The sequence below is a fragment of the Camelus dromedarius genome, chromosome Y (assembly GCF_036321535.1).
Source record: "Camelus dromedarius isolate mCamDro1 chromosome Y, mCamDro1.pat, whole genome shotgun sequence".
Taxonomy (NCBI): Eukaryota; Metazoa; Chordata; class Mammalia; order Artiodactyla; family Camelidae; genus Camelus; species Camelus dromedarius.
In genome coordinates this window covers 14,390,055-14,413,774 of record NC_087473.1, presented here as the reverse complement: position 1 = coordinate 14,413,774, position 23,720 = coordinate 14,390,055, and the positions used below count along the sequence as shown (strand labels likewise).

Below are 23,720 nucleotides of genomic sequence, written 5' to 3'. Positions count from 1 at the left end.
GCGCAGACTCGGGTAGAAGCTTTCGGCCTACGTGTCACACAGCCTGAAGAGCGGCATAGCCCGCCGCGGCGCACCGCCGGCGTGGGAGAGAGGGGAGGCGGCACACTGCCGGTCTGGGGCGGCGCGGGCCCTGCGGCCCCGCCCCCTGACCTTCGCCCCTCGGACTGTTGCGCCCCACGAGGAGACCCCAGGGAAAGGAAGGCGCTCACGCCCCGGGAGGCCTTTCCAGCAGGGGGAAGGGGCTCCTGTCTGCCAGTTCCTCCCCTCCCCAAGACCCCGGAGCCTGAAAGCCAGCAATCTCTCGCTGCTGCCCCAGCCCCCGGAGGCGCCGGGCTTTCCCGCTCTCGCCCAGCCCCTGCCCGCAAACAGCCCGGCACCCTTGCCCGCCTGCTCCCCTGCTCCCTCACCCGCACAACCTCACGCGCCGGCACGGGGCCACAGCCACAGCTCACACACGCCTTCCCTCACACTTGCTTGGAGTCCTGCACAGCCCCACCCAGCCAGGGCTGAGCGGGGTCGTGCCCGGAAGGATTCCACACTCACAGCCTGCCTCCTGGGGCGCCTGGGGGCGGACGGGGGCCCTGGGCTTAAGAAGTCGCCCGTCTGGCGTGGGGCCGACGTGTGGCGCACACCCCAGACGGAGGGGGCTGCGTGAGGCTCCGCGAGCAGGGTGAACGCTGAACCCAAGCCACAGCGGGCCCCGAGGCCCCTGCCCGCCAGCACCGGTCCCCGTCTCCTTCCCCGGCCTGCGCAACAGGTCCCCAGCACGCCAGCTTGTCTCTTTCGTTGCCTCCTGCTCCCAGACCCTGCCCTGTTCGGAGGCAACCTGGCATCCCCGGAGCAGCAGCCGAGGCCTGCCCTTCCCACGTCCTCCACTCCCACAGGCCCGCCTCTCTGCCACACACGGGCAGCCGCTTCAAAAGCCCCACCGGACTGGGCCGGAACATCACCACTCGGCGACCCCCGGACAATCACACAGCACGCGAGCAAGACAGGAGCACTCGTTAGCCTGTTGACGTCTCTCTCGGCCTCATTCCGGGTACGTGCTGCCCACCCTCTGCAACCTCCACTGGCGATGCTTTCCTCGCTCCTCTCCGGCGCCCCAGACCCCGGCCGCCGGTCTCACGCGCGTCTGCACACGCCTCCGGGCTCTCGTTCTACTCGGCCGAACTCTCCTGCTCCGTCGCCTTCACCGCTGGCTCTGCAGGACCACCGACGCATGAGGAAGCCTGCTCGCGGGCACGCGGGCACAGACCGACACGGACACGCACGGGAACAACCCAAGGCGCAGCTGAAGCGGCCTGTGTCCAACAGACAACCGGAGAGATGGCGCGCAACAGGCGGCACGCCCCGCCCTTTCTCCCCGGGCGCCTCCCCAGTGGCCTCCAGACAGCCTGCGGCCCTTTCCAGGACCGTCCGGGTGGAGCCGGGTCGCTGAGGGATGCGCCTGGACATTCAGGGAGCCCACCTCCTCAGCGTCTGGAGGCCTTGGCCAGGCGGCCGGGGGCGGACGCAGGGGCCCAGCTGATCCCAAGCGCGGAGGCAGTCGGACCAGGCCCCAGGGAGGGCCGAAGCCAGGGTGTGCCGACGCACACGAGGGTGCCTGAGGAGGCCCGCTCCTTTCGCGGACACCCCTGGGACGTTCCGCGAAAGCCGAAAGCTTCGGTGCTCTGCGCGTGCGCCTGGGTCCTCCGGGCCCCTGGCTCACCCTCGCGCCCGCTCCCTGGGCGGCCTGGGGTCGCCCCGCTCCCAGGCTTGTCTCAGCCTGCCTCACCCCGATTGGGAAAGGGTCCTGGAAACACCCTTCGCCAACACCCCCTGCCCCGGGGCTCCTCAGGGACGTGCCCCCCTCCCAGTTACCTCTCCCGGCGCCTTGCTCCCTCGGGTAGTAGCGCAGGGGGTTGGGCCACAGGTCCTCGACGATGATCTGGCGGAGGGAACGGGCAGGTCGGGACAGGGCCCACGCCCCTTCCCCGAGCTGCTGGCCACCGCCGACGTCGCCATTTCCGACCAGGCCCCGGGGGACCCCCACCTCAGCAATCCTGTCAGACCCGGGGCAGTCGTGGCCTGACAACCAGTTGAGGAAGTTAAGGCTGACGGCGTCCTGCCTGCGGCTGGGGGCTCCCCGTTCGTAATCCCAGAACCACTGCACTGGAGTGGAACTATACGCCCTGTAGCCTAGAGGAAGAGCGGGGCATACGCTGAGGGGAGGGATCCCGCTGGCCCAGCATCCAAGGCCTCCCGGGCACACACCGCCCCGCCCCGCCGCCTTCCCCCATCCCGGGACAGCCCGCCTACCTGCGAAGCTAAGGTGATACTCCTTAAGGATCACTTGGTTGCAGAAGTAGGGGTTGCTCCGGAAGAAGAACATCAACCTGCAGCGGTACTCGGGGCGGCCCAGTTCCTGCGCCTGCCACGCCCAACAGCAGGAGAAGAGTGACGGCTCTTCCCGGCCACCTGAGCTGGCCTGCCCGGCAGGGATGAACCACTTCCCCTTCCGCTCTCCCGCTGCTCGCACCCGGCCCTCGGGGACACCCGGCCCCCTCCTCCCCGCATCCCCCCACCCCACCACCGTGGCCTCCGTCTGCCCGGCCTGACCTCCAAGGTGATCATGTAGCTCAGCACGTCTTCGTCTTGGTCACTGATCAAGGCCGACAGCTGGGGGTGACTCACAATCTTCAGTAGGTCAAGGAGCCTTCACGTGCTACGGCTGGAAGAGCCACAGCCAACACAGCCAGGCTGGGGCCAGAGGAAGAGACCGGACGGGCGATCTGCCAGGACTCCGGGCGCGCACTGCTGCCCACCCCCCCCCTCGCCCCGCCCCGCCGACCTCCTCGGGCCCTGCCCTGCCGTCTCACAGGCGCGTGGCGGCGGGGTTCCGGCCTTCCCGTGCATCTTGGGCCGTCGACACCCCCTCGGGGAGGGCCTGTTCCCCGACCGTCCCCGACCTGTGGCTGGCCTGTGTGTGCTGGCTGCAGGCTCGTCACCGCTCGCGGAGTCGGGATGTGCCCTGCCCCCGTGGACCCACGCGTCCTCTGAGTAGGGGGCGGGCCACGGGTGCTGACAGGAAGCCCCGGGCCTTCAAGCCGCCCTCCGGGGTGAGAGGAGTCTGTCTGCGTGGCTAGGGCTGCAGCTCCGGGGGACTCACAGGGTGCAACGGGGAGGGCACGTGCTTCTGCCTGCACGAGAAGGGCCGGTGGAGGCCAGGCTGGGAGCCCACCCGAGGGCGTGTCTGGGGTCCCGTAGTCTTGCCCGGGACGGGGGCCTCTTGCAGCTCACACCTGGCCGCGGACGACCTGCTGCTTCGGCAGGGACGTGGCGGCAACAAGTCCACAGCCTCTGGCTGACTGGGATGGGTCCTGGCACGCCCACCGGTCTCCTGGGATTTCCCCGGGAGACTGCACGCTTCCACTCTCTGCTCTGTGGGGAGGGTGCTGGGGGCTCTGCACGCGCTGTTCACTGTTGCCATGCGCTCCTTGACCCCAGGAAGGCTTCCCCTGCAGGCCCCAGGCCAGAAGGATCCACCCAAAGTTGGCGCTCCCACGCCTGCACGTTTGGCCTTTGGCCCTCAGCGCCCTCATGCTGTGCCCTTGCAGGCCTCCATGCCTCCACTCTCAGCCCTCTTCCCTTGGCCTTGGCGCCCGCCTTCCTCCCTTCCTCCTGCCCCTGGTTCCGCCGCTCCCGGTCCTCCTCTTCCTTCTCCTCCTGCTTCCCCTCCCCACCCTGCCCTTTGCCGCCCCCAGACCCCGACCCCGACCCCGACCCCGACCCCGGGCCCAGCCCGTTGCCGCCTGCCCTCCTCCTCCCCCTCCCCCTGGCCCAACCTCCTTCTCGCCCTGTTCCCCCTCCTGCCCTCCGGCAGCAGCCAACCCCAAGGAGCAGCAGCAAGGATACAGCTTTGGCCCAGAAGCCGGGGATGTCCTGGATGATGGCTCTTCTTCGATCCAAACGAGGCTCCCGCCTCCGACGGACCCTGCGCTTGAGCCGCAAGTAGGCCCTGTTGGCTTGGGCGTTCACAGCGCTCAGCTCTAACTGAAGGGCCCCCAGGGCCTCCAGCGGGCTCAGGGAGGTCGGGGGTCCGCGCCCTGGCTCTGCGCGCCCCTGCTTCCGGGGCTTCTCTTCCCGCTCCTTGGCCTGCACCACCTCCTCCACCACCTCCTCCACCACCTCCTCCACCTCCTCCTCCTCCTCCTCCTCCTCCTCCTCCTCCTCCTCCTCCTCCTCCTCCTCCTCCTGCGACTCCTGCTCCTCCTGCTCCTCCGCCACCACCTCCACCACAGCCTCCATGATGTCGTCCGCCAGCAGCACCAAGGCCTCCCCCATGCCCACAACCTCCGCCTCCGACGATGCAGCTGCCGCTGCCGCCGCCGCCGCCGCCGCCGCCGCCTCAGCCGCCGCCGACGCTCCCTGCCGCACGGCCTCCACCCTGAGGCTGCTGGCCTCCTCGCACCTGCCACCCGCTAGTGCCTGCTCTGTCCGCAGCCCTGCCATGGCAGCGGGACGCCCGCGGGCCCCTGCCTCCTGAAGACCCCCTCCCACAGCTAAGGCCACCCAGGATTCCTGGGGAGGCCCGCCTTCCCCGGGCCCCCGCCTCACTGGCCGTGTGGCCCTGGCCCTGAGCTGCGAGCCGCAGCTGCCAAGGCCCAGGAGCAAGGAGCGGGAGGCGGAGGCGCAGCACGTGGCCGGAGGAGCCGGCCGAGCGGCCGAGGTCCCCGCGCGTCGGCGCTGGCGCCGGCGCTTGGGTATTCCAGGGGTCGGGGTCGCTGTCACTCGGCCCCGGCGGCCTGCTGCGCGGCCCCCGGGCAGCTGGGGCGCATGCGCATGGCCTCGTGCCCGCCCACCGCCCCCGCCTCCGCCCCCGCCCCGCCTCCCGCAGGCCCGTGGGAATTTGGAGCTTGGCGGGAAGGAGGCCCGAGTCAAGTCGGGCCCAGGCCTCTCGCCCCACCTCCCGACCAGTCGGGGAGCGGCCAGTGGGCGTCACCCTGCAAGGCCCCGCCCCCCCGGCAGGGAACCCGGCCCGCCGCCTGGCCTCCGCAGCCCCAGCGTTCAGCCCAGCTCCCTGCCCAGCCTCCAGGGGGCAGCTGGGCCGCGCGCTGCCTCCAGGGAGGCCTCCGGCCTTGCATCTCTCTGGCACTGCCCGGCGGCCCGATGACACCTCTTCGGGTTCTGTCACCTCCCACCACGTGCCCTCCACCCTCCCCAGCCCCGACCACCTGTCGCTCCGGTTTCACGCAGCCACTTCACCCCCTGGGAACTCTGCTGAGCTCCAGAGGGAAAGACAGCCTGGGTACTCTGCTTCCAGCCAGTGTCTGTCAGCGGTGAACTGCTGGGCTCAGGACGAGAAAAGCCATGCAGCAGAGTGCTCTCTCTTTGTCTCGCTCTCTCTCCCTGTCTCCCCCTTGCTGTGACTCTCCGTGTCTCTGTCTGTGTGTCTCTGCGTGTGCGCGTGTGTGTGCGTGTGCGTGTGAGTGTCTCCCCTTCCGCTCCCTCCCTCCCTCCCTCGCCCCCTCCCCTCCCGTTCCCGGGATCTCTGTTAGCTCCCACAGACACATAAAGTCTTGCGGAAAGCCACGCTGCCCGGAAACAGAAGACCTCTCCGCCCGGGCCAGCGGAACCCCACAGTCTGGACGTGGGCGCGTCCACACCATTGCACGACGCCCTTCCTGTGCTAGAGCGGCCAGGCCGTGCCTTTCTCCCAGCCAGCAAAGGTGACCGGCATCCGTCGCCGCCGGGATCGCCCGACACCGCGCAAGACGAAGCCCTGGCCAGCCTGTGCAGACAGAGACAGGGAGAGGGACGACGCGGTTTGCCGGCACGCTGGACCCCCCACCTCCCCCCGAACGGTGGTGTTTGGCAGCCCAGACAGTAAGGTGTTCAGGACGCCACCCGCGTCGGCGGCCACCGCACGGCACGCCTTCAGCGCCGCAGACGGAAGGAAGTGACTTCTGCCCGCAGTGTGAACGCCCTTGGAGGTGGTTCCGCTCTCGCCCAGCCTCCAGGTGAGCACCCGTCCCAGCCTTCGCCTTCACTGCAGCCTTTCTCGCCGACAAAGCCAGTGTGTGCCAGTCGCTAAGGCAGCGCTGCTGGTCGGCCTCCCGAACCTTACCAAACAAGCAAGGCAAGGTGTTTCCTGCCGGCCTGCTCCGAGGGAGGACAGGACGCGTGAGCGGCCGACAAGGAGCTCGAGGTTCCAAGGCGGTTGTCGCTCTGAGGGCGGGGGCGGGGGGCCCTGGTCTTCCGCACGCGGCAAGCAATCTGCCCTATCCTATTTCCTGCGTCCTTCGCACCTTCCCTGTCTCTCCAGAAAGCACGGGACTTCCCCACTGCCTCTTCTGGCAGCCCGGTGATTCCAGCTGGCCCAGAGTTGACGTCCGTTTCGAAAGCCTGTCACGTTTTCAGGGTCCGTGCACGCACGCCTGCCTTCGAGCCCCACTCTCAGGCCTCCTCACCAGACGCGCACGCACGAGCGGAGGCACGCCTGCACGCGTGCAGACCTATACGACTACACGCTGCCCGCCGTCTGTGTTTCCAGGGGAAAGGATTTTTACCTGCGCCCCTCTCGCCCCGCTCCCGCAGCCCGTCGTGAGAGTCCTTGTTCTCGCTTCTGATACCGCTGCCTTCCGCCCGCCTGGGTTGGCTTCTCTCCCGTCTGCCTTCGACTGCCTGACGGCGGGAAGCACACAGGCACGACGCCATTTCCCTTGGTCCTCTCCGACAAAGCGGAGAGGAATCTCGAGCTGACTGGGGCCTAGCCGTCTTGGAGCTCACCCGTCCCTTCCTGCCGATGGCCCGGGCGCCCCAGTGCCCCCAGCGAGCTTCCCAGCGAGATGCTCGTGCCCTCCACGGCTCTGCACGAGCACGTGTCTGCCCTGAACTGCCTTCCTGTTGCCTCTCACACGGCCTTCGGAGGCCCCTGGCAGCCAGGGCCCTTTGCAAGAGCCGTCCTGCTGTAGCACGAGAAGGCCAGGTGTAAGCTTTCTTGCCGACGCGTCCCACACGAGGTCCTTAAGAACGTGGGGATCACCGCCTGTCTGAAGGAAGAAGCCAGTGAAGCCGACGAGGGAAAGGTCAGGTGGCCACCCTTCCCGTCCTGCCGTCTGCCGCAGAGCCTGCCGCGACACACCCGGGTAGGCGCGCCCGCGCGCCCGCTCACGCGCAGAGCCACCTGGGGAACCTTGCAGGCCCCGGGGACCACAGTTCACGCCTCCCTCGGGCAGAAGGCAGCATGCCGTTTCGTGTGCCCGGAGCCCTGGCTACCACTCAGGGGCCTCAGGGGCTTCCTAAATGACAGGGCTACCGTTCGGCCTCTCTGGATCCTTCTTCGCGGGCCACGCCCACGGCTCAGGTCTCCCTCGTGGCCTACACGTCCCTCAGGCCACACGCTCCAGGTCACGGGTGGGCCAGGCCACGTCCAAGGGGCCGACTTAAGACGGGCGGTGACCCGTCGGCGCCCCCTGGCCCAGAACCTCCCGCGGGTCGCCTGTGACAAGAGCGGAGGACGCGCCGCAGCATCACAGGCCAGACACGTGCAAGGCGCCAGCCGCACACGGACGTGCGTGCATGTGAGGCGTGAGGGAGGGCAGGGAGCCGGGGCATCTGACAGGGGGGCTCCCGGCCAGAGTCAGACGAACAGACACAGACGCACCCGCGGCAAGGGGGGGAGCAAGACGGGCAAGGCCCACCCAGAAACTGCCCTTCCACGGAGGACACCGGCAAGCCCCTGGCCGACGTCCGTACGCGCCACCCGTCCTGCGACAGTCGGAGCCTGCCCGTGCGCACTTCCATCGATGAGGGAGACCCGCGCCGGACAAGTCGTCGCGCCTGGGGCTGCCCGGGTGAAACGCCCCAGCAGGCTTGGCCGGGTCCCACGTCCGTCTGAGCTTTGTCCGAGCCCCAGGCAGAACCCCACTTAAGCCGCGTCGCGTCCTCCGGGTGGGACCGCGAGGCCCGGCCACGGCACCCGAGCCTACGGGGGCCGGCCGCCTGTAAGCCTTCCTCCCCTACCCGTCGCAGGCTCGACACGTTCCCCGCCTCCACTGCAGGGCAGGCCGGACCCGACCCCAGCCGTGGCGCCTACGGGCGCTTGGGGCGGCAAAGGTGGAGCGAGCCTTGTGAGAACACCGCCCAGTCGTTCCTCGAGTCTTTCCCCTTTGGCAGGTCCTTCCCAAGAGCCCTGGCCAGGCCTAGAGGCCTGAGGGGCCGCGGCCCTGCGGGGCGCCCACCGCGGCCGCCTCAGCCCACCCGCTGGGCCCCAGCCGCAGGGTCCCTGCAACGCAGCTGCCCTCGTGCCTCCCGAGCAGGGGAACCTAGGCACTGACCTGGGGGAGGGGCGGGGACAGCAGCAGCCCGAGCGGGACAAGAGGCGACCTCTGCCACCCTACGACTGTACACGGAGGCTCTCCGGCCTTCGGGTCCCCAAACCCGACAGGCCGCAGCTGGCAGCGGGTGGCCGGTGCCGCTGGGAGGCCAGGGAGGGCTGGGATCCATGAACCTCCCACCGCAACCCTCCACGACCGTGAAACGTTCTGCTGGGGCAGTCGGTCAAGCACACCCCCAAAGTGCGGCAAAGCAGGGGAGCTGTGGGGTGTCGTCGGGGACAGAGGTGCTCACCACGCGGCCAGACTGCAGGGGACCGGGAGGGAGAGAGGGGGCACGCGCCGCTCTCTCCCGGGCCGGGCTGCCGCGGAGACGGTGCCTAGCTTTGTGCGGGGACCTCAGGTGTCTCCGGAAAGCGGCTGTCCCCTCGGGAAGGGCCCCGCCGGGTGCTGGCCACCGACTGCCCTCCCCATCCCGTCCCGCACCCCACCCCAGCCCTGCCCACTCGCCCCCCGCCACCCCCCCAACAGACCCCCACCGCCTGCCGCCATCCCTCCCAGAGGCCCCTTGCCCGAGATCTGTGTGCCCCAGGACTGTCCCCTTCCGGTGGCCTGGAGCCCAGGCAGCTCGGGGCTGTGTGTTGGAGGGACGTGTGGGTGGCAGTTCCCTGACCAGGACAGAGCCGCAGGGACTGTGTCCCGAGGAGAAGTGTGAGTTACTCTGAATGTTCGGGCCCCTTAGCTAGCCAGCGCAGACTCGGGTAGAAGCTTTCGGCCTACGTGTCACACAGCCTGAAGAGCGGCATAGCCCGCCGCGGCGCACCGCCGGCGTGGGAGAGAGGGGAGGCGGCACACTGCCGGTCTGGGGCGGCGCGGGCCCTGCGGCCCCGCCCCCTGACCTTCGCCCCTCGGACTGTTGCGCCCCACGAGGAGACCCCAGGGAAAGGAAGGCGCTCACGCCCCGGGAGGCCTTTCCAGCAGGGGGAAGGGGCTCCTGTCTGCCAGTTCCTCCCCTCCCCAAGACCCCGGAGCCTGAAAGCCAGCAATCTCTCGCTGCTGCCCCAGCCCCCGGAGGCGCCGGGCTTTCCCGCTCTCGCCCAGCCCCTGCCCGCAAACAGCCCGGCACCCTTGCCCGCCTGCTCCCCTGCTCCCTCACCCGCACACCCTCACGCGCCGGCACGGGGCCACAGCCACAGCTCACACACGCCTTCCCTCACACTTGCTTGGAGTCCTGCACAGCCCCACCCAGCCAGGGCTGAGCGGGGTCGTGCCCGGAAGGATTCCACACTCACAGCCTGCCTCCTGGGGCGCCTGGGGGCGGACGGGGGCCCTGGGCTTAAGAAGTCGCCCGTCTGGCGTGGGGCCGACGTGTGGCGCACACCCCAGACGGAGGGGGCTGCGTGAGGCTCCGCGAGCAGGGTGAACGCTGAACCCAAGCCACAGCGGGCCCCGAGGCCCCTGCCCGCCAGCACCGGTCCCCGTCTCCTTCCCCGGCCTGCGCAACAGGTCCCCAGCACGCCAGCTTGTCTCTTTCGTTGCCTCCTGCTCCCAGACCCTGCCCTGTTCGGAGGCAACCTGGCATCCCCGGAGCAGCAGCCGAGGCCTGCCCTTCCCACGTCCTCCACTCCCACAGGCCCGCCTCTCTGCCACACACGGGCAGCCGCTTCAAAAGCCCCACCGGACTGGGCCGGAACATCACCACTCGGCGACCCCCGGACAATCACACAGCACGCGAGCAAGACAGGAGCACTCGTTAGCCTGTTGACGTCTCTCTCGGCCTCATTCCGGGTACGTGCTGCCCACCCTCTGCAACCTCCACTGGCGATGCTTTCCTCGCTCCTCTCCGGCGCCCCAGACCCCGGCCGCCGGTCTCACGCGCGTCTGCACACGCCTCCGGGCTCTCGTTCTACTCGGCCGAACTCTCCTGCTCCGTCGCCTTCACCGCTGGCTCTGCAGGACCACCGACGCATGAGGAAGCCTGCTCGCGGGCACGCGGGCACAGACCGACACGGACACGCACGGGAACAACCCAAGGCGCAGCTGAAGCGGCCTGTGTCCAACAGACAACCGGAGAGATGGCGCGCAACAGGCGGCACGCCCCGCCCTTTCTCCCCGGGCGCCTCCCCAGTGGCCTCCAGACAGCCTGCGGCCCTTTCCAGGACCGTCCGGGTGGAGCCGGGTCGCTGAGGGATGCGCCTGGACATTCAGGGAGCCCACCTCCTCAGCGTCTGGAGGCCTTGGCCAGGCGGCCGGGGGCGGACGCAGGGGCCCAGCTGATCCCAAGCGCGGAGGCAGTCGGACCAGGCCCCAGGGAGGGCCGAAGCCAGGGTGTGCCGACGCACACGAGGGTGCCTGAGGAGGCCCGCTCCTTTCGCGGACACCCCTGGGACGTTCCGCGAAAGCCGAAAGCTTCGGTGCTCTGCGCGTGCGCCTGGGTCCTCCGGGCCCCTGGCTCACCCTCGCGCCCGCTCCCTGGGCGGCCTGGGGTCGCCCCGCTCCCAGGCTTGTCTCAGCCTGCCTCACCCCGATTGGGAAAGGGTCCTGGAAACACCCTTCGCCAACACCCCCTGCCCCGGGGCTCCTCAGGGACGTGCCCCCCTCCCAGTTACCTCTCCCGGCGCCTTGCTCCCTCGGGTAGTAGCGCAGGGGGTTGGGCCACAGGTCCTCGACGATGATCTGGCGGAGGGAACGGGCAGGTCGGGACAGGGCCCACGCCCCTTCCCCGAGCTGCTGGCCACCGCCGACGTCGCCATTTCCGACCAGGCCCCGGGGGACCCCCACCTCAGCAATCCTGTCAGACCCGGGGCAGTCGTGGCCTGACAACCAGTTGAGGAAGTTAAGGCTGACGGCGTCCTGCCTGCGGCTGGGGGCTCCCCGTTCGTAATCCCAGAACCACTGCACTGGAGTGGAACTATACGCCCTGTAGCCTAGAGGAAGAGCGGGGCATACGCTGAGGGGAGGGATCCCGCTGGCCCAGCATCCAAGGCCTCCCGGGCACACACCGCCCCGCCCCGCCGCCTTCCCCCATCCCGGGACAGCCCGCCTACCTGCGAAGCTAAGGTGATACTCCTTAAGGATCACTTGGTTGCAGAAGTAGGGGTTGCTCCGGAAGAAGAACATCAACCTGCAGCGGTACTCGGGGCGGCCCAGTTCCTGCGCCTGCCACGCCCAACAGCAGGAGAAGAGTGACGGCTCTTCCCGGCCACCTGAGCTGGCCTGCCCGGCAGGGATGAACCACTTCCCCTTCCGCTCTCCCGCTGCTCGCACCCGGCCCTCGGGGACACCCGGCCCCCTCCTCCCCGCATCCCCCCACCCCACCACCGTGGCCTCCGTCTGCCCGGCCTGACCTCCAAGGTGATCATGTAGCTCAGCACGTCTTCGTCTTGGTCACTGATCAAGGCCGACAGCTGGGGGTGACTCACAATCTTCAGTAGGTCAAGGAGCCTTCACGTGCTACGGCTGGAAGAGCCACAGCCAACACAGCCAGGCTGGGGCCAGAGGAAGAGACCGGACGGGCGATCTGCCAGGACTCCGGGCGCGCACTGCTGCCCACCCCCCCCCTCGCCCCGCCCCGCCGACCTCCTCGGGCCCTGCCCTGCCGTCTCACAGGCGCGTGGCGGCGGGGTTCCGGCCTTCCCGTGCATCTTGGGCCGTCGACACCCCCTCGGGGAGGGCCTGTTCCCCGACCGTCCCCGACCTGTGGCTGGCCTGTGTGTGCTGGCTGCAGGCTCGTCACCGCTCGCGGAGTCGGGATGTGCCCTGCCCCCGTGGACCCACGCGTCCTCTGAGTAGGGGGCGGGCCACGGGTGCTGACAGGAAGCCCCGGGCCTTCAAGCCGCCCTCCGGGGTGAGAGGAGTCTGTCTGCGTGGCTAGGGCTGCAGCTCCGGGGGACTCACAGGGTGCAACGGGGAGGGCACGTGCTTCTGCCTGCACGAGAAGGGCCGGTGGAGGCCAGGCTGGGAGCCCACCCGAGGGCGTGTCTGGGGTCCCGTAGTCTTGCCCGGGACGGGGGCCTCTTGCAGCTCACACCTGGCCGCGGACGACCTGCTGCTTCGGCAGGGACGTGGCGGCAACAAGTCCACAGCCTCTGGCTGACTGGGATGGGTCCTGGCACGCCCACCGGTCTCCTGGGATTTCCCCGGGAGACTGCACGCTTCCACTCTCTGCTCTGTGGGGAGGGTGCTGGGGGCTCTGCACGCGCTGTTCACTGTTGCCATGCGCTCCTTGACCCCAGGAAGGCTTCCCCTGCAGGCCCCAGGCCAGAAGGATCCACCCAAAGTTGGCGCTCCCACGCCTGCACGTTTGGCCTTTGGCCCTCAGCGCCCTCATGCTGTGCCCTTGCAGGCCTCCATGCCTCCACTCTCAGCCCTCTTCCCTTGGCCTTGGCGCCCGCCTTCCTCCCTTCCTCCTGCCCCTGGTTCCGCCGCTCCCGGTCCTCCTCTTCCTTCTCCTCCTGCTTCCCCTCCCCACCCTGCCCTTTGCCGCCCCCAGACCCCGACCCCGACCCCGACCCCGACCCCGGGCCCAGCCCGTTGCCGCCTGCCCTCCTCCTCCCCCTCCCCCTGGCCCAACCTCCTTCTCGCCCTGTTCCCCCTCCTGCCCTCCGGCAGCAGCCAACCCCAAGGAGCAGCAGCAAGGATACAGCTTTGGCCCAGAAGCCGGGGATGTCCTGGATGATGGCTCTTCTTCGATCCAAACGAGGCTCCCGCCTCCGACGGACCCTGCGCTTGAGCCGCAAGTAGGCCCTGTTGGCTTGGGCGTTCACAGCGCTCAGCTCTAACTGAAGGGCCCCCAGGGCCTCCAGCGGGCTCAGGGAGGTCGGGGGTCCGCGCCCTGGCTCTGCGCGCCCCTGCTTCCGGGGCTTCTCTTCCCGCTCCTTGGCCTGCACCACCTCCTCCACCACCTCCTCCACCACCTCCTCCACCTCCTCCTCCTCCTCCTCCTCCTCCTCCTCCTCCTCCTGCGACTCCTGCTCCTCCTGCTCCTCCGCCACCACCTCCACCACAGCCTCCATGATGTCGTCCGCCAGCAGCACCAAGGCCTCCCCCATGCCCACAACCTCCGCCTCCGACGATGCAGCTGCCACTGCCGCCGCCGCCGCCGCCGCCGCCGCCTCAGCCGCCGCCGACGCTCCCTGCCGCACGGCCTCCACCCTGAGGCTGCTGGCCTCCTCGCACCTGCCACCCGCTAGTGCCTGCTCTGTCCGCAGCCCTGCCATGGCAGCGGGACGCCCGCGGGCCCCTGCCTCCTGAAGACCCCCTCCCACAGCTAAGGCCACCCAGGATTCCTGGGGAGGCCCGCCTTCCCCGGGCCCCCGCCTCACTGGCCGTGTGGCCCTGGCCCTGAGCTGCGAGCCGCAGCTGCCAAGGCCCAGGAGCAAGGAGCGGGAGGCGGAGGCGCAGCACGTGGCCGGAGGAGCCGGCCGAGCGGCCGAGGTCCCCCGCGCGTCGGCGCTGGCGCCGGCGCTTGGGTATTCCAGGGGTCGGGGTCGCTGTCACTCGGCCCCGGCGGCCTGCTGCGCGGCCCCCAGGCAGCTGGGGCGCATGCGCATGGCCTCGTGCCCGCCCACCGCCCCCGCCTCCGCCCCCGCCCCCGCCCCGCCTCCCGCAGGCCCGTGGGAATTTGGAGCTTGGCGGGAAGGAGGCCCGAGTCAAGTCGGGCCCAGGCCTCTCGCCCCACCTCCCGACCAGTCGGGGAGCGGCCAGTGGGCGTCACCCTGCAAGGCCCCGCCCCCCCGGCCGGGAACCCGGCCCGCCGCCTGGCCTCCGCAGCCCCAGCGTTCAGCCCAGCTCCCTGCCCAGCCTCCAGGGGGCAGCTGGGCCGCGCGCTGCCTCCAGGGAGGCCTCCGGCCTTGCATCTCTCTGGCACTGCCCGGCGGCCCGATGACACCTCTTCGGGTTCTGTCACCTCCCACCACGTGCCCTCCACCCTCCCCAGCCCCGACCACCTGTCGCTCCGGTTTCACGCAGCCACTTCACCCCCTGGGAACTCTGCTGAGCTCCAGAGGGAAAGACAGCCTGGGTACTCTGCTTCCAGCCAGTGTCTGTCAGCGGTGAACTGCTGGGCTCAGGACGAGAAAAGCCATGCAGCAGAGTGCTCTCTCTTTGTCTCGCTCTCTCTCCCTGTCTCCCCCTTGCTGTGACTCTCCGTGTCTCTGTCTGTGTGTCTCTGCGTGTGCGCGTGTGTGTGCGTGTGCGTGTGAGTGTCTCCCCTTCCGCTCCCTCCCTCCCTCCCTCGCCCCCTCCCCTCCCGTTCCCGGGATCTCTGTTAGCTCCCACAGACACATAAAGTCTTGCGGAAAGCCACGCTGCCCGGAAACAGAAGACCTCTCCGCCCGGGCCAGCGGAACCCCACAGTCTGGACGTGGGCGCGTCCACACCATTGCACGACGCCCTTCCTGTGCTAGAGCGGCCAGGCCGTGCCTTTCTCCCAGCCAGCAAAGGTGACCGGCATCCGTCGCCGCCGGGATCGCCCGACACCGCGCAAGACGAAGCCCTGGCCAGCCTGTGCAGACAGAGACAGGGAGAGGGACGACGCGGTTTGCCGGCACGCTGGACCCCCCACCTCCCCCCGAACGGTGGTGTTTGGCAGCCCAGACAGTAAGGTGTTCAGGACGCCACCCGCGTCGGCGGCCACCGCACGGCACGCCTTCAGCGCCGCAGACGGAAGGAAGTGACTTCTGCCCGCAGTGTGAACGCCCTTGGAGGTGGTTCCGCTCTCGCCCAGCCTCCAGGTGAGCACCCGTCCCAGCCTTCGCCTTCACTGCAGCCTTTCTCGCCGACAAAGCCAGTGTGTGCCAGTCGCTAAGGCAGCGCTGCTGGTCGGCCTCCCGAACCTTACCAAACAAGCAAGGCAAGGTGTTTCCTGCCGGCCTGCTCCGAGGGAGGACAGGACGCGTGAGCGGCCGACAAGGAGCTCGAGGTTCCAAGGCGGTTGTCGCTCTGAGGGCGGGGGCGGGGGGCCCTGGTCTTCCGCACGCGGCAAGCAATCTGCCCTATCCTATTTCCTGCGTCCTTCGCACCTTCCCTGTCTCTCCAGAAAGCACGGGACTTCCCCACTGCCTCTTCTGGCAGCCCGGTGATTCCAGCTGGCCCAGAGTTGACGTCCGTTTCGAAAGCCTGTCACGTTTTCAGGGTCCGTGCACGCACGCCTGCCTTCGAGCCCCACTCTCAGGCCTCCTCACCAGACGCGCACGCACGAGCGGAGGCACGCCTGCACGCGTGCAGACCTATACGACTACACGCTGCCCGCCGTCTGTGTTTCCAGGGGAAAGGATTTTTACCTGCGCCCCTCTCGCCCCGCTCCCGCAGCCCGTCGTGAGAGTCCTTGTTCTCGCTTCTGATACCGCTGCCTTCCGCCCGCCTGGGTTGGCTTCTCTCCCGTCTGCCTTCGACTGCCTGACGGCGGGAAGCACACAGGCACGACGCCATTTCCCTTGGTCCTCTCCGACAAAGCGGAGAGGAATCTCGAGCTGACTGGGGCCTAGCCGTCTTGGAGCTCACCCGTCCCTTCCTGCCGATGGCCCGGGCGCCCCAGTGCCCCCAGCGAGCTTCCCAGCGAGATGCTCGTGCCCTCCACGGCTCTGCACGAGCACGTGTCTGCCCTGAACTGCCTTCCTGTTGCCTCTCACACGGCCTTCGGAGGCCCCTGGCAGCCAGGGCCCTTTGCAAGAGCCGTCCTGCTGTAGCACGAGAAGGCCAGGTGTAAGCTTTCTTGCCGACGCGTCCCACACGAGGTCCTTAAGAACGTGGGGATCACCGCCTGTCTGAAGGAAGAAGCCAGTGAAGCCGACGAGGGAAAGGTCAGGTGGCCACCCTTCCCGTCCTGCCGTCTGCCGCAGAGCCTGCCGCGACACACCCGGGTAGGCGCGCCCGCGCGCCCGCTCACGCGCAGAGCCACCTGGGGAACCTTGCAGGCCCCGGGGACCACAGTTCACGCCTCCCTCGGGCAGAAGGCAGCATGCCGTTTCGTGTGCCCGGAGCCCTGGCTACCACTCAGGGGCCTCAGGGGCTTCCTAAATGACAGGGCTACCGTTCGGCCTCTCTGGATCCTTCTTCGCGGGCCACGCCCACGGCTCAGGTCTCCCTCGTGGCCTACACGTCCCTCAGGCCACACGCTCCAGGTCACGGGTGGGCCAGGCCACGTCCAAGGGGCCGACTTAAGACGGGCGGTGACCCGTCGGCGCCCCCTGGCCCAGAACCTCCCGCGGGTCGCCTGTGACAAGAGCGGAGGACGCGCCGCAGCATCACAGGCCAGACACGTGCAAGGCGCCAGCCGCACACGGACGTGCGTGCATGTGAGGCGTGAGGGAGGGCAGGGAGCCGGGGCATCTGACAGGGGGGCTCCCGGCCAGAGTCAGACGAACAGACACAGACGCACCCGCGGCAAGGGGGGGAGCAAGACGGGCAAGGCCCACCCAGAAACTGCCCTTCCACGGAGGACACCGGCAAGCCCCTGGCCGACGTCCGTACGCGCCACCCGTCCTGCGACAGTCGGAGCCTGCCCGTGCGCACTTCCATCGATGAGGGAGACCCGCGCCGGACAAGTCGTCGCGCCTGGGGCTGCCCGGGTGAAACGCCCCAGCAGGCTTGGCCGGGTCCCACGTCCGTCTGAGCTTTGTCCGAGCCCCAGGCAGAACCCCACTTAAGCCGCGTCGCGTCCTCCGGGTGGGACCGCGAGGCCCGGCCACGGCACCCGAGCCTACGGGGGCCGGCCGCCTGTAAGCCTTCCTCCCCTACCCGTCGCAGGCTCGACACGTTCCCCGCCTCCACTGCAGGGCAGGCCGGACCCGACCCCAGCCGTGGCGCCTACGGGCGCTTGGGGCGGCAAAGGTGGAGCGAGCCTTGTGAGAACACCGCCCAGTCGTTCCTCGAGTCTTTCCCCTTTGGCAGGTCCTTCCCAAGAGCCCTGGCCAGGCCTAGAGGCCTGAGGGGCCGCGGCCCTGCGGGGCGCCCACCGCGGCCGCCTCAGCCCACCCGCTGGGCCCCAGCCGCAGGGTCCCTGCAACGCAGCTGCCCTCGTGCCTCCCGAGCAGGGGAACCTAGGCACTGACCTGGGGGAGGGGCGGGGACAGCAGCAGCCCGAGCGGGACAAGAGGCGACCTCTGCCACCCTACGACTGTACACGGAGGCTCTCCGGCCTTCGGGTCCCCAAACCCGACAGGCCGCAGCTGGCAGCGGGTGGCCGGTGCCGCTGGGAGGCCAGGGAGGGCTGGGATCCATGAACCTCCCACCGCAACCCTCCACGACCGTGAAACGTTCTGCTGGGGCAGTCGGTCAAGCACACCCCCAAAGTGCGGCAAAGCAGGGGCGCTGTGGGGTGTCGTCGGGGACAGAGGTGCTCACCACGCGGCCAGACTGCAGGGGACCGGGAGGGAGAGAGGGGGCACGCGCCGCTCTCTCCCGGGCCGGGCTGCCGCGGAGACGGTGCCTAGCTTTGTGCGGGGACCTCAGGTGTCTCCGGAAAGCGGCTGTCCCCTCGGGAAGGGCCCCGCCGGGTGCTGGCCACCGACTGCCCTCCCCATCCCGTCCCGCACCCCACCCCAGCCCTGCCCACTCGCCCCCCGCCACCCCCCCAACAGACCCCCACCGCCTGCCGCCATCCCTCCCAGAGGCCCCTTGCCCGAGATCTGTGTGCCCCAGGACTGTCCCCTTCCGGTGGCCTGGAGCCCAGGCAGCTCGGGGCTGTGTGTTGGAGGGACGTGTGGGTGGCAGTTCCCTGACCAGGACAGAGCCGCAGGGACTGTGTCCCGAGGAGAAGCGTGAGTTACTCTGAATGTTCGGGCCCCTTAGCTAGCCAGCGCAGACTCGGGTAGAAGCTTTCGGCCTACGTGTCACACAGCCTGAAGAGCGGCATAGCCCGCCGCGGCGCACCGCCGGCGTGGGAGAGAGGGGAGGCGGCACACTGCCGGTCTGGGGCGGCGCGGGCCCTGCGGCCCCGCCCCCTGACCTTCGCCCCTCGGACTGTTGCGCCCCACGAGGAGACCCCAGGGAAAGGAAGGCGCTCACGCCCCGGGAGGCCTTTCCAGCAGGGGGAAGGGGCTCCTGTCTGCCAGTTCCTCCCCTCCCCAAGACCCCGGAGCCTGAAAGCCAGCAATCTCTCGCTGCTGCCCCAGCCCCCGGAGGCGCCGGGCTTTCCCGCTCTCGCCCAGCCCCTGCCCGCAAACAGCCCGGCACCCTTGCCCGCCTGCTCCCCTGCTCCCTCACCCGCACAACCTCACGCGCCGGCACGGGGCCACAGCCACAGCTCACACACGCCTTCCCTCACACTTGCTTGGAGTCCTGCACAGCCCCACCCAGCCAGGGCTGAGCGGGGTCGTGCCCGGAAGGATTCCACACTCACAGCCTGCCTCCTGGGGCGCCTGGGGGCGGACGGGGGCCCTGGGCTTAAGAAGTCGCCCGTCTGGCGTGGGGCCGACGTGTGGCGCACACCCCAGACGGAGGGGGCTGCGTGAGGCTCCGCGAGCAGGGTGAACGCTGAACCCAAGCCACAGCGGGCCCCGAGGCCCCTGCCCGCCAGCACCGGTCCCCGTCTCCTTCCCCGGCCTGCGCAACAGGTCCCCAGCACGCCAGCTTGTCTCTTTCGTTGCCTCCTGCTCCCAGACCCTGCCCTGTTCGGAGGCAACCTGGCATCCCCGGAGCAGCAGCCGAGGCCTGCCCTTCCCACGTCCTCCACTCCCACAGGCCCGCCTCTCTGCCACACACGGGCAGCCGCTTCAAAAGCCCCACCGGACTGGGCCGGAACATCACCACTCGGCGACCCCCGGACAATCACACAGCACGCGAGCAAGACAGGAGCACTCGTTAGCCTGTTGACGTCTCTCTCGGCCTCATTCCGGGTACGTGCTGCCCACCCTCTGCAACCTCCACTGGCGATGCTTTCCTCGCTCCTCTCCGGCGCCCCAGACCCCGGCCGCCGGTCTCACGCGCGTCTGCACACGCCTCCGGGCTCTCGTTCTACTCGGCCGAACTCTCCTGCTCCGTCGCCTTCACCGCTGGCTCTGCAGGACCACCGACGCATGAGGAAGCCTGCTCGTGGGCACGCGGGCACAGACCGACACGGACACGCACGGGAACAACCCAAGGCGCAGCTGAAGCGGCCTGTGTCCAACAGACAACCGGAGAGATGGCGCGCAACAGGCGGCACGCCCCGCCCTTTCTCCCCGGGCGCCTCCCCAGTGGCCTCCAGACAGCCTGCGGCCCTTTCCAGGACCGTCCGGGTGGAGCCGGGTCGCTGAGGGATGCGCCTGGACATTCAGGGAGCCCACCTCCTCAGCGTCTGGAGGCCTTGGCCAGGCGGCCGGGGGCGGACGCAGGGGCCCAGCTGATCCCAAGCGCGGAGGCAGTCGGACCAGGCCCCAGGGAGGGCCGAAGCCAGGGTGTGCCGACGCACACGAGGGTGCCTGAGGAGGCCCGCTCCTTTCGCGGACACCCCTGGGACGTTCCGCGAAAGCCGAAAGCTTCGGTGCTCTGCGCGTGCGCCTGGGTCCTCCGGGCCCCTGGCTCACCCTCGCGCCCGCTCCCTGGGCGGCCTGGGGTCGCCCCGCTCCCAGGCTTGTCTCAGCCTGCCTCACCCCGATTGGGAAAGGGTCCTGGAAACACCCTTCGCCAACACCCCCTGCCCCGGGGCTCCTCAGGGACGTGCCCCCCTCCCAGTTACCTCTCCCGGCGCCTTGCTCCCTCGGGTAGTAGCGCAGGGGGTTGGGCCACAGGTCCTCGACGATGATCTGGCGGAGGGAACGGGCAGGTCGGGACAGGGCCCACGCCCCTTCCCCGAGCTGCTGGCCACCGCCGACGTCGCCATTTCCGACCAGGCCCCGGGGGACCCCCACCTCAGCAATCCTGTCAGACCCGGGGCAGTCGTGGCCTGACAACCAGTTGAGGAAGTTAAGGCTGACGGCGTCCTGCCTGCGGCTGGGGGCTCCCCGTTCGTAATCCCAGAACCACTGCACTGGAGTGGAACTATACGCCCTGTAGCCTAGAGGAAGAGCGGGGCATACGCTGAGGGGAGGGATCCCGCTGGCCCAGCATCCAAGGCCTCCCGGGCACACACCGCCCCGCCCCGCCGCCTTCCCCCATCCCGGGACAGCCCGCCTACCTGCGAAGCTAAGGTGATACTCCTTAAGGATCACTTGGTTGCAGAAGTAGGGGTTGCTCCGGAAGAAGAACATCAACCTGCAGCGGTACTCGGGGCGGCCCAGTTCCTGCGCCTGCCACGCCCAACAGCAGGAGAAGAGTGACGGCTCTTCCCGGCCACCTGAGCTGGCCTGCCCGGCAGGGATGAACCACTTCCCCTTCCGCTCTCCCGCTGCTCGCACCCGGCCCTCGGGGACACCCGGCCCCCTCCTCCCCGCATCCCCCCACCCCACCACCGTGGCCTCCGTCTGCCCGGCCTGACCTCCAAGGTGATCATGTAGCTCAGCACGTCTTCGTCTTGGTCACTGATCAAGGCCGACAGCTGGGGGTGACTCACAATCTTCAGTAGGTCAAGGAGCCTTCACGTGCTACGGCTGGAAGAGCCACAGCCAACACAGCCAGGCTGGGGCCAGAGGAAGAGACCGGACGGGCGATCTGCCAGGACTCCGGGCGCGCACTGCTGCCCACCCCCCCCTCGCCCCGCCCCGCCGACCTCCTCGGGCCCTGCCCTGCCGTCTCACAGGCGCGTGGCGGCGGGGTTCCGGCCTTCCCGTGCATCTTGGGCCGTCGACACCCCCTCGGGGAGGGCCTGTTCCCCGACCGTCCCCGACCTGTGGCTGGCCTGTGTGTGCTGGCTGCAGGCTCGTCACCGCTCGCGGAGTCGGGATGTGCCCTGCCCCCGTGGACCCACGCGTCCTCTGAGTAGGGGGCGGGCCACGGGTGCTGACAGGAAGCCCCGGGCCTTCAAGCCGCCCTCCGGGGTGAGAGGAGTCTGTCTGCGTGGCTAGGGCTGCAGCTCCGGGGGACTCACAGGGTGCAACGGGGAGGGCACGTGCTTCTGCCTGCACGAGAAGGGCCGGTGGAGGCCAGGCTGGGAGCCCACCCGAGGGCGTCTGGGGTCCCGTAGTCTTGCCCGGGACGGGGGCCTCTTGCAGCTCACACCTGGCCGCGGACGACCTGCTGCTTCGGCAGGGACGTGGCGGCAACAAGTCCACAGCCTCTGGCTGACTGGGATGGGTCCTGGCACGCCCACCGGTCTCCTGGGATTTCCCCGGGAGACTGCACGCTTCCACTCTCTGCTCTGTGGGGAGGGTGCTGGGGGCTCTGCACGCGCTGTTCACTGTTGCCATGCGCTCCTTGACCCCAGGAAGGCTTCCCCTGCAGGCCCCAGGCCAGAAGGATCCACCCAAAGTTGGCGCTCCCACGCCTGCACGTTTGGCCTTTGGCCCTCAGCGCCCTCATGCTGTGCCCTTGCAGGCCTCCATGCCTCCACTCTCAGCCCTCTTCCCTTGGCCTTGGCGCCCGCCTTCCTCCCTTCCTCCTGCCCCTGGTTCCGCCGCTCCCGGTCCTCCTCTTCCTTCTCCTCCTGCTTCCCCTCCCCACCCTGCCCTTTGCCGCCCCCAGACCCCGACCCCGACCCCGACCCCGACCCCGGGCCCAGCCCGTTGCCGCCTGCCCTCCTCCTCCCCCTCCCCCTGGCCCAACCTCCTTCTCGCCCTGTTCCCCCTCCTGCCCTCCGGCAGCAGCCAACCCCAAGGAGCAGCAGCAAGGATACAGCTTTGGCCCAGAAGCCGGGGATGTCCTGGATGATGGCTCTTCTTCGATCCAAACGAGGCTCCCGCCTCCGACGGACCCTGCGCTTGAGCCGCAAGTAGGCCCTGTTGGCTTGGGCGTTCACAGCGCTCAGCTCTAACTGAAGGGCCCCCAGGGCCTCCAGCGGGCTCAGGGAGGTCGGGGGTCCGCGCCCTGGCTCTGCGCGCCCCTGCTTCCGGGGCTTCTCTTCCCGCTCCTTGGCCTGCACCACCTCCTCCACCACCTCCTCCACCACCTCCTCCACCTCCTCCTCCTCCTCCTCCTCCTCCTCCTCCTCCTCCTCCTCCTCCTCCTCCTCCTCCTCCTCCTCCTCCTCCTCCTCCTCCTCCTCCTGCTCCTCCTGCTCCTCCGCCACCACCTCCACCACAGCCTCCATGATGTCGTCCGCCAGCAGCACCAAGGCCTCCCCCATGCCCACAACCTCCGCCTCCGACGATGCAGCTGCCACTGCCGCCGCCGCCGCCGCCGCCGCCGCCTCAGCCGCCGCCGACGCTCCCTGCCGCACGGCCTCCACCCTGAGGCTGCTGGCCTCCTCGCACCTGCCACCCGCTAGTGCCTGCTCTGTCCGCAGCCCTGCCATGGCAGCGGGACGCCCGCGGGCCCCTGCCTCCTGAAGACCCCCTCCCACAGCTAAGGCCACCCAGGATTCCTGGGGAGGCCCGCCTTCCCCGGGCCCCCGCCTCACTGGCCGTGTGGCCCTGGCCCTGAGCTGCGAGCCGCAGCTGCCAAGGCCCAGGAGCAAGGAGCGGGAGGCGGAGGCGCAGCACGTGGCCGGAGGAGCCGGCCGAGCGGCCGAGGTCCCCGCGCGTCGGCGCTGGCGCCGGCGCTTGGGTCTTCCAGGGGTCGGGGTCGCTGTCACTCGGCCCCGGCGGCCTGCTGCGCGGCCCCCGGGCAGCTGGGGCGCATGCGCATGGCCTCGTGCCCGCCCACCGCCCCCCGCCCCGCCTCCCGCAGGCCCGTGGGAATTTGGAGCTTGGCGGGAAGGAGGCCCGAGTCAAGTCGGGCCCAGGCCTCTCGCCCCACCTCCCGACCAGTCGGGGAGCGGCCAGTGGGCGTCACCCTGCAAGGCCCCGCCCCCCCGGCCGGGAACCCGGCCCGCCGCCTGGCCTCCGCAGCCCCAGCGTTCAGCCCAGCTCCCTGCCCAGCCTCCAGGGGGCAGCTGGGCCGCGCGCTGCCTCCAGGGAGGCCTCCGGCCTTGCATCTCTCTGGCACTGCCCGGCGGCCCGCTGACACCTCTTCGGGTTCTGTCACCTCCCACCACGTGCCCTCCACCCTCCCCAGCCCCGACCACCTGTCGCTCCGGTTTCACGCAGCCACTTCACCCCCTGGGAACTCTGCTGAGCTCCAGAGGGAAAGACAGCCTGGGTACTCTGCTTCCAGCCAGTGTCTGTCAGCGGTGAACTGCTGGGCTCAGGACGAGAAAAGCCATGCAGCAGAGTGCTCTCTCTTTGTCTCGCTCTCTCTCCCTGTCTCCCCCTTGCTGTGACTCTCCGTGTCTCTGTCTGTGTGTCTCTGCGTGTGCGCGTGTGTGTGCGTGTGCGTGTGAGTGTCTCCCCTTCCGCTCCCTCCCTCCCTCCCTCGCCCCCTCCCCTCCCGTTCCCGGGATCTCTGTTAGCTCCCACAGACACATAAAGTCTTGCGGAAAGCCACGCTGCCCGGAAACAGAAGACCTCTCCG

At 69.5% G+C, this 23,720-nt stretch overlaps 3 protein-coding genes across 9 annotated transcripts; all 3 read right to left on the bottom strand.

The window, feature by feature from the left end:
- Positions 1 to 987: 987 nt before the first annotated feature.
- LOC135320450 (testis-specific Y-encoded protein 1-like) lies at positions 988 to 4,367 on the bottom strand. Of its 4 annotated transcripts, XM_064483582.1 has the most exons (6): positions 3,895 to 4,367; positions 2,599 to 2,676; positions 2,299 to 2,410; positions 2,033 to 2,178; positions 1,861 to 1,927; positions 988 to 1,201 (listed from the first exon to the last, which is right to left on the bottom strand). In XM_064483582.1, the coding sequence occupies exons 1-6, from the start codon at positions 4,321 to 4,323 to the stop codon at positions 1,158 to 1,160; spliced, it is 876 nt and encodes a 291-aa protein (XP_064339652.1). In that variant the 5' UTR covers positions 4,324 to 4,367; the 3' UTR covers positions 988 to 1,157. The 4 variants fall into 4 exon arrangements, with proteins under 4 accessions (XP_064339652.1, XP_064339650.1, XP_064339651.1 ...); XM_064483580.1 differs by having other exon boundaries at positions 2,033 to 2,410; XM_064483581.1 differs by having other exon boundaries at positions 1,861 to 2,178.
- Positions 4,368 to 10,051: 5,684 nt separating this feature from the next.
- Positions 10,052 to 13,697, bottom strand: LOC135320447 (testis-specific Y-encoded protein 1-like). Of its 4 annotated transcripts, XM_064483577.1 has the most exons (6): positions 12,959 to 13,697; positions 11,663 to 11,740; positions 11,363 to 11,474; positions 11,097 to 11,242; positions 10,925 to 10,991; positions 10,052 to 10,265 (listed from the first exon to the last, which is right to left on the bottom strand). In XM_064483577.1, the coding sequence occupies exons 1-6, from the start codon at positions 13,532 to 13,534 to the stop codon at positions 10,222 to 10,224; spliced, it is 1,023 nt and encodes a 340-aa protein (XP_064339647.1). In that variant the 5' UTR covers positions 13,535 to 13,697; the 3' UTR covers positions 10,052 to 10,221. The 4 variants fall into 4 exon arrangements, with proteins under 4 accessions (XP_064339647.1, XP_064339645.1, XP_064339646.1 ...); XM_064483575.1 differs by having other exon boundaries at positions 11,097 to 11,474; XM_064483576.1 differs by having other exon boundaries at positions 10,925 to 11,242.
- Positions 13,698 to 19,101: 5,404 nt separating this feature from the next.
- On the bottom strand, positions 19,102 to 22,926 carry LOC135320449 (testis-specific Y-encoded protein 1-like). Its single transcript, XM_064483578.1, has 6 exons — positions 22,006 to 22,926; positions 20,713 to 20,790; positions 20,413 to 20,524; positions 20,147 to 20,292; positions 19,975 to 20,041; positions 19,102 to 19,315 (listed from the first exon to the last, which is right to left on the bottom strand). Exons 1-6 carry the CDS (start codon positions 22,621 to 22,623, stop codon positions 19,272 to 19,274), a joined length of 1,065 nt encoding a protein of 354 aa, XP_064339648.1. The 5' UTR covers positions 22,624 to 22,926; the 3' UTR covers positions 19,102 to 19,271.
- Positions 22,927 to 23,720: the final 794 nt, after the last annotated feature.

Bases quoted from the DNA above. Each gene is read 5' to 3' on its own strand.
- LOC135320447 (XM_064483574.1), bottom strand. From the start codon at position 13,534: ATGGCAGGGCTGCGGACAGAGCAGGCACTAGCGGGTGGCAGGTGCGAG. The intron at 11,741-12,958 runs GTATCCTTGCTG...GACCTACTGAAG, and splicing joins CCGGCTTCTGGGCCAAAGCT to ATTGTGAGTCACCCCCAGCT. The intron at 11,475-11,662 runs GTCAGGCCGGGC...TGGGCGTGGCAG, and splicing joins GCTACATGATCACCTTGGAG to GCGCAGGAACTGGGCCGCCC.
- LOC135320449 (XM_064483578.1), bottom strand. From the start codon at position 22,623: ATGGCAGGGCTGCGGACAGAGCAGGCACTAGCGGGTGGCAGGTGCGAG. The intron at 20,791-22,005 runs GTATCCTTGCTG...GACCTACTGAAG, and splicing joins CCGGCTTCTGGGCCAAAGCT to ATTGTGAGTCACCCCCAGCT. The intron at 20,042-20,146 runs GTGGGGGTCCCC...TCCCTCCGCCAG, and splicing joins GGTCTGACAGGATTGCTGAG to ATCATCGTCGAGGACCTGTG.
- LOC135320450 (XM_064483579.1), bottom strand. From the start codon at position 4,323: ATGGGGGAGGCCTTGGTGCTGCTGGCGGACGACATCATGGAGGCTGTG. The intron at 2,411-2,598 runs GTCAGGCCGGGC...TGGGCGTGGCAG, and splicing joins GCTACATGATCACCTTGGAG to GCGCAGGAACTGGGCCGCCC. The intron at 1,202-1,860 runs GTAACTGGGAGG...GTGGTCCTGCAG, and splicing joins GGAGCAAGGCGCCGGGAGAG to AGCCAGCGGTGAAGGCGACG.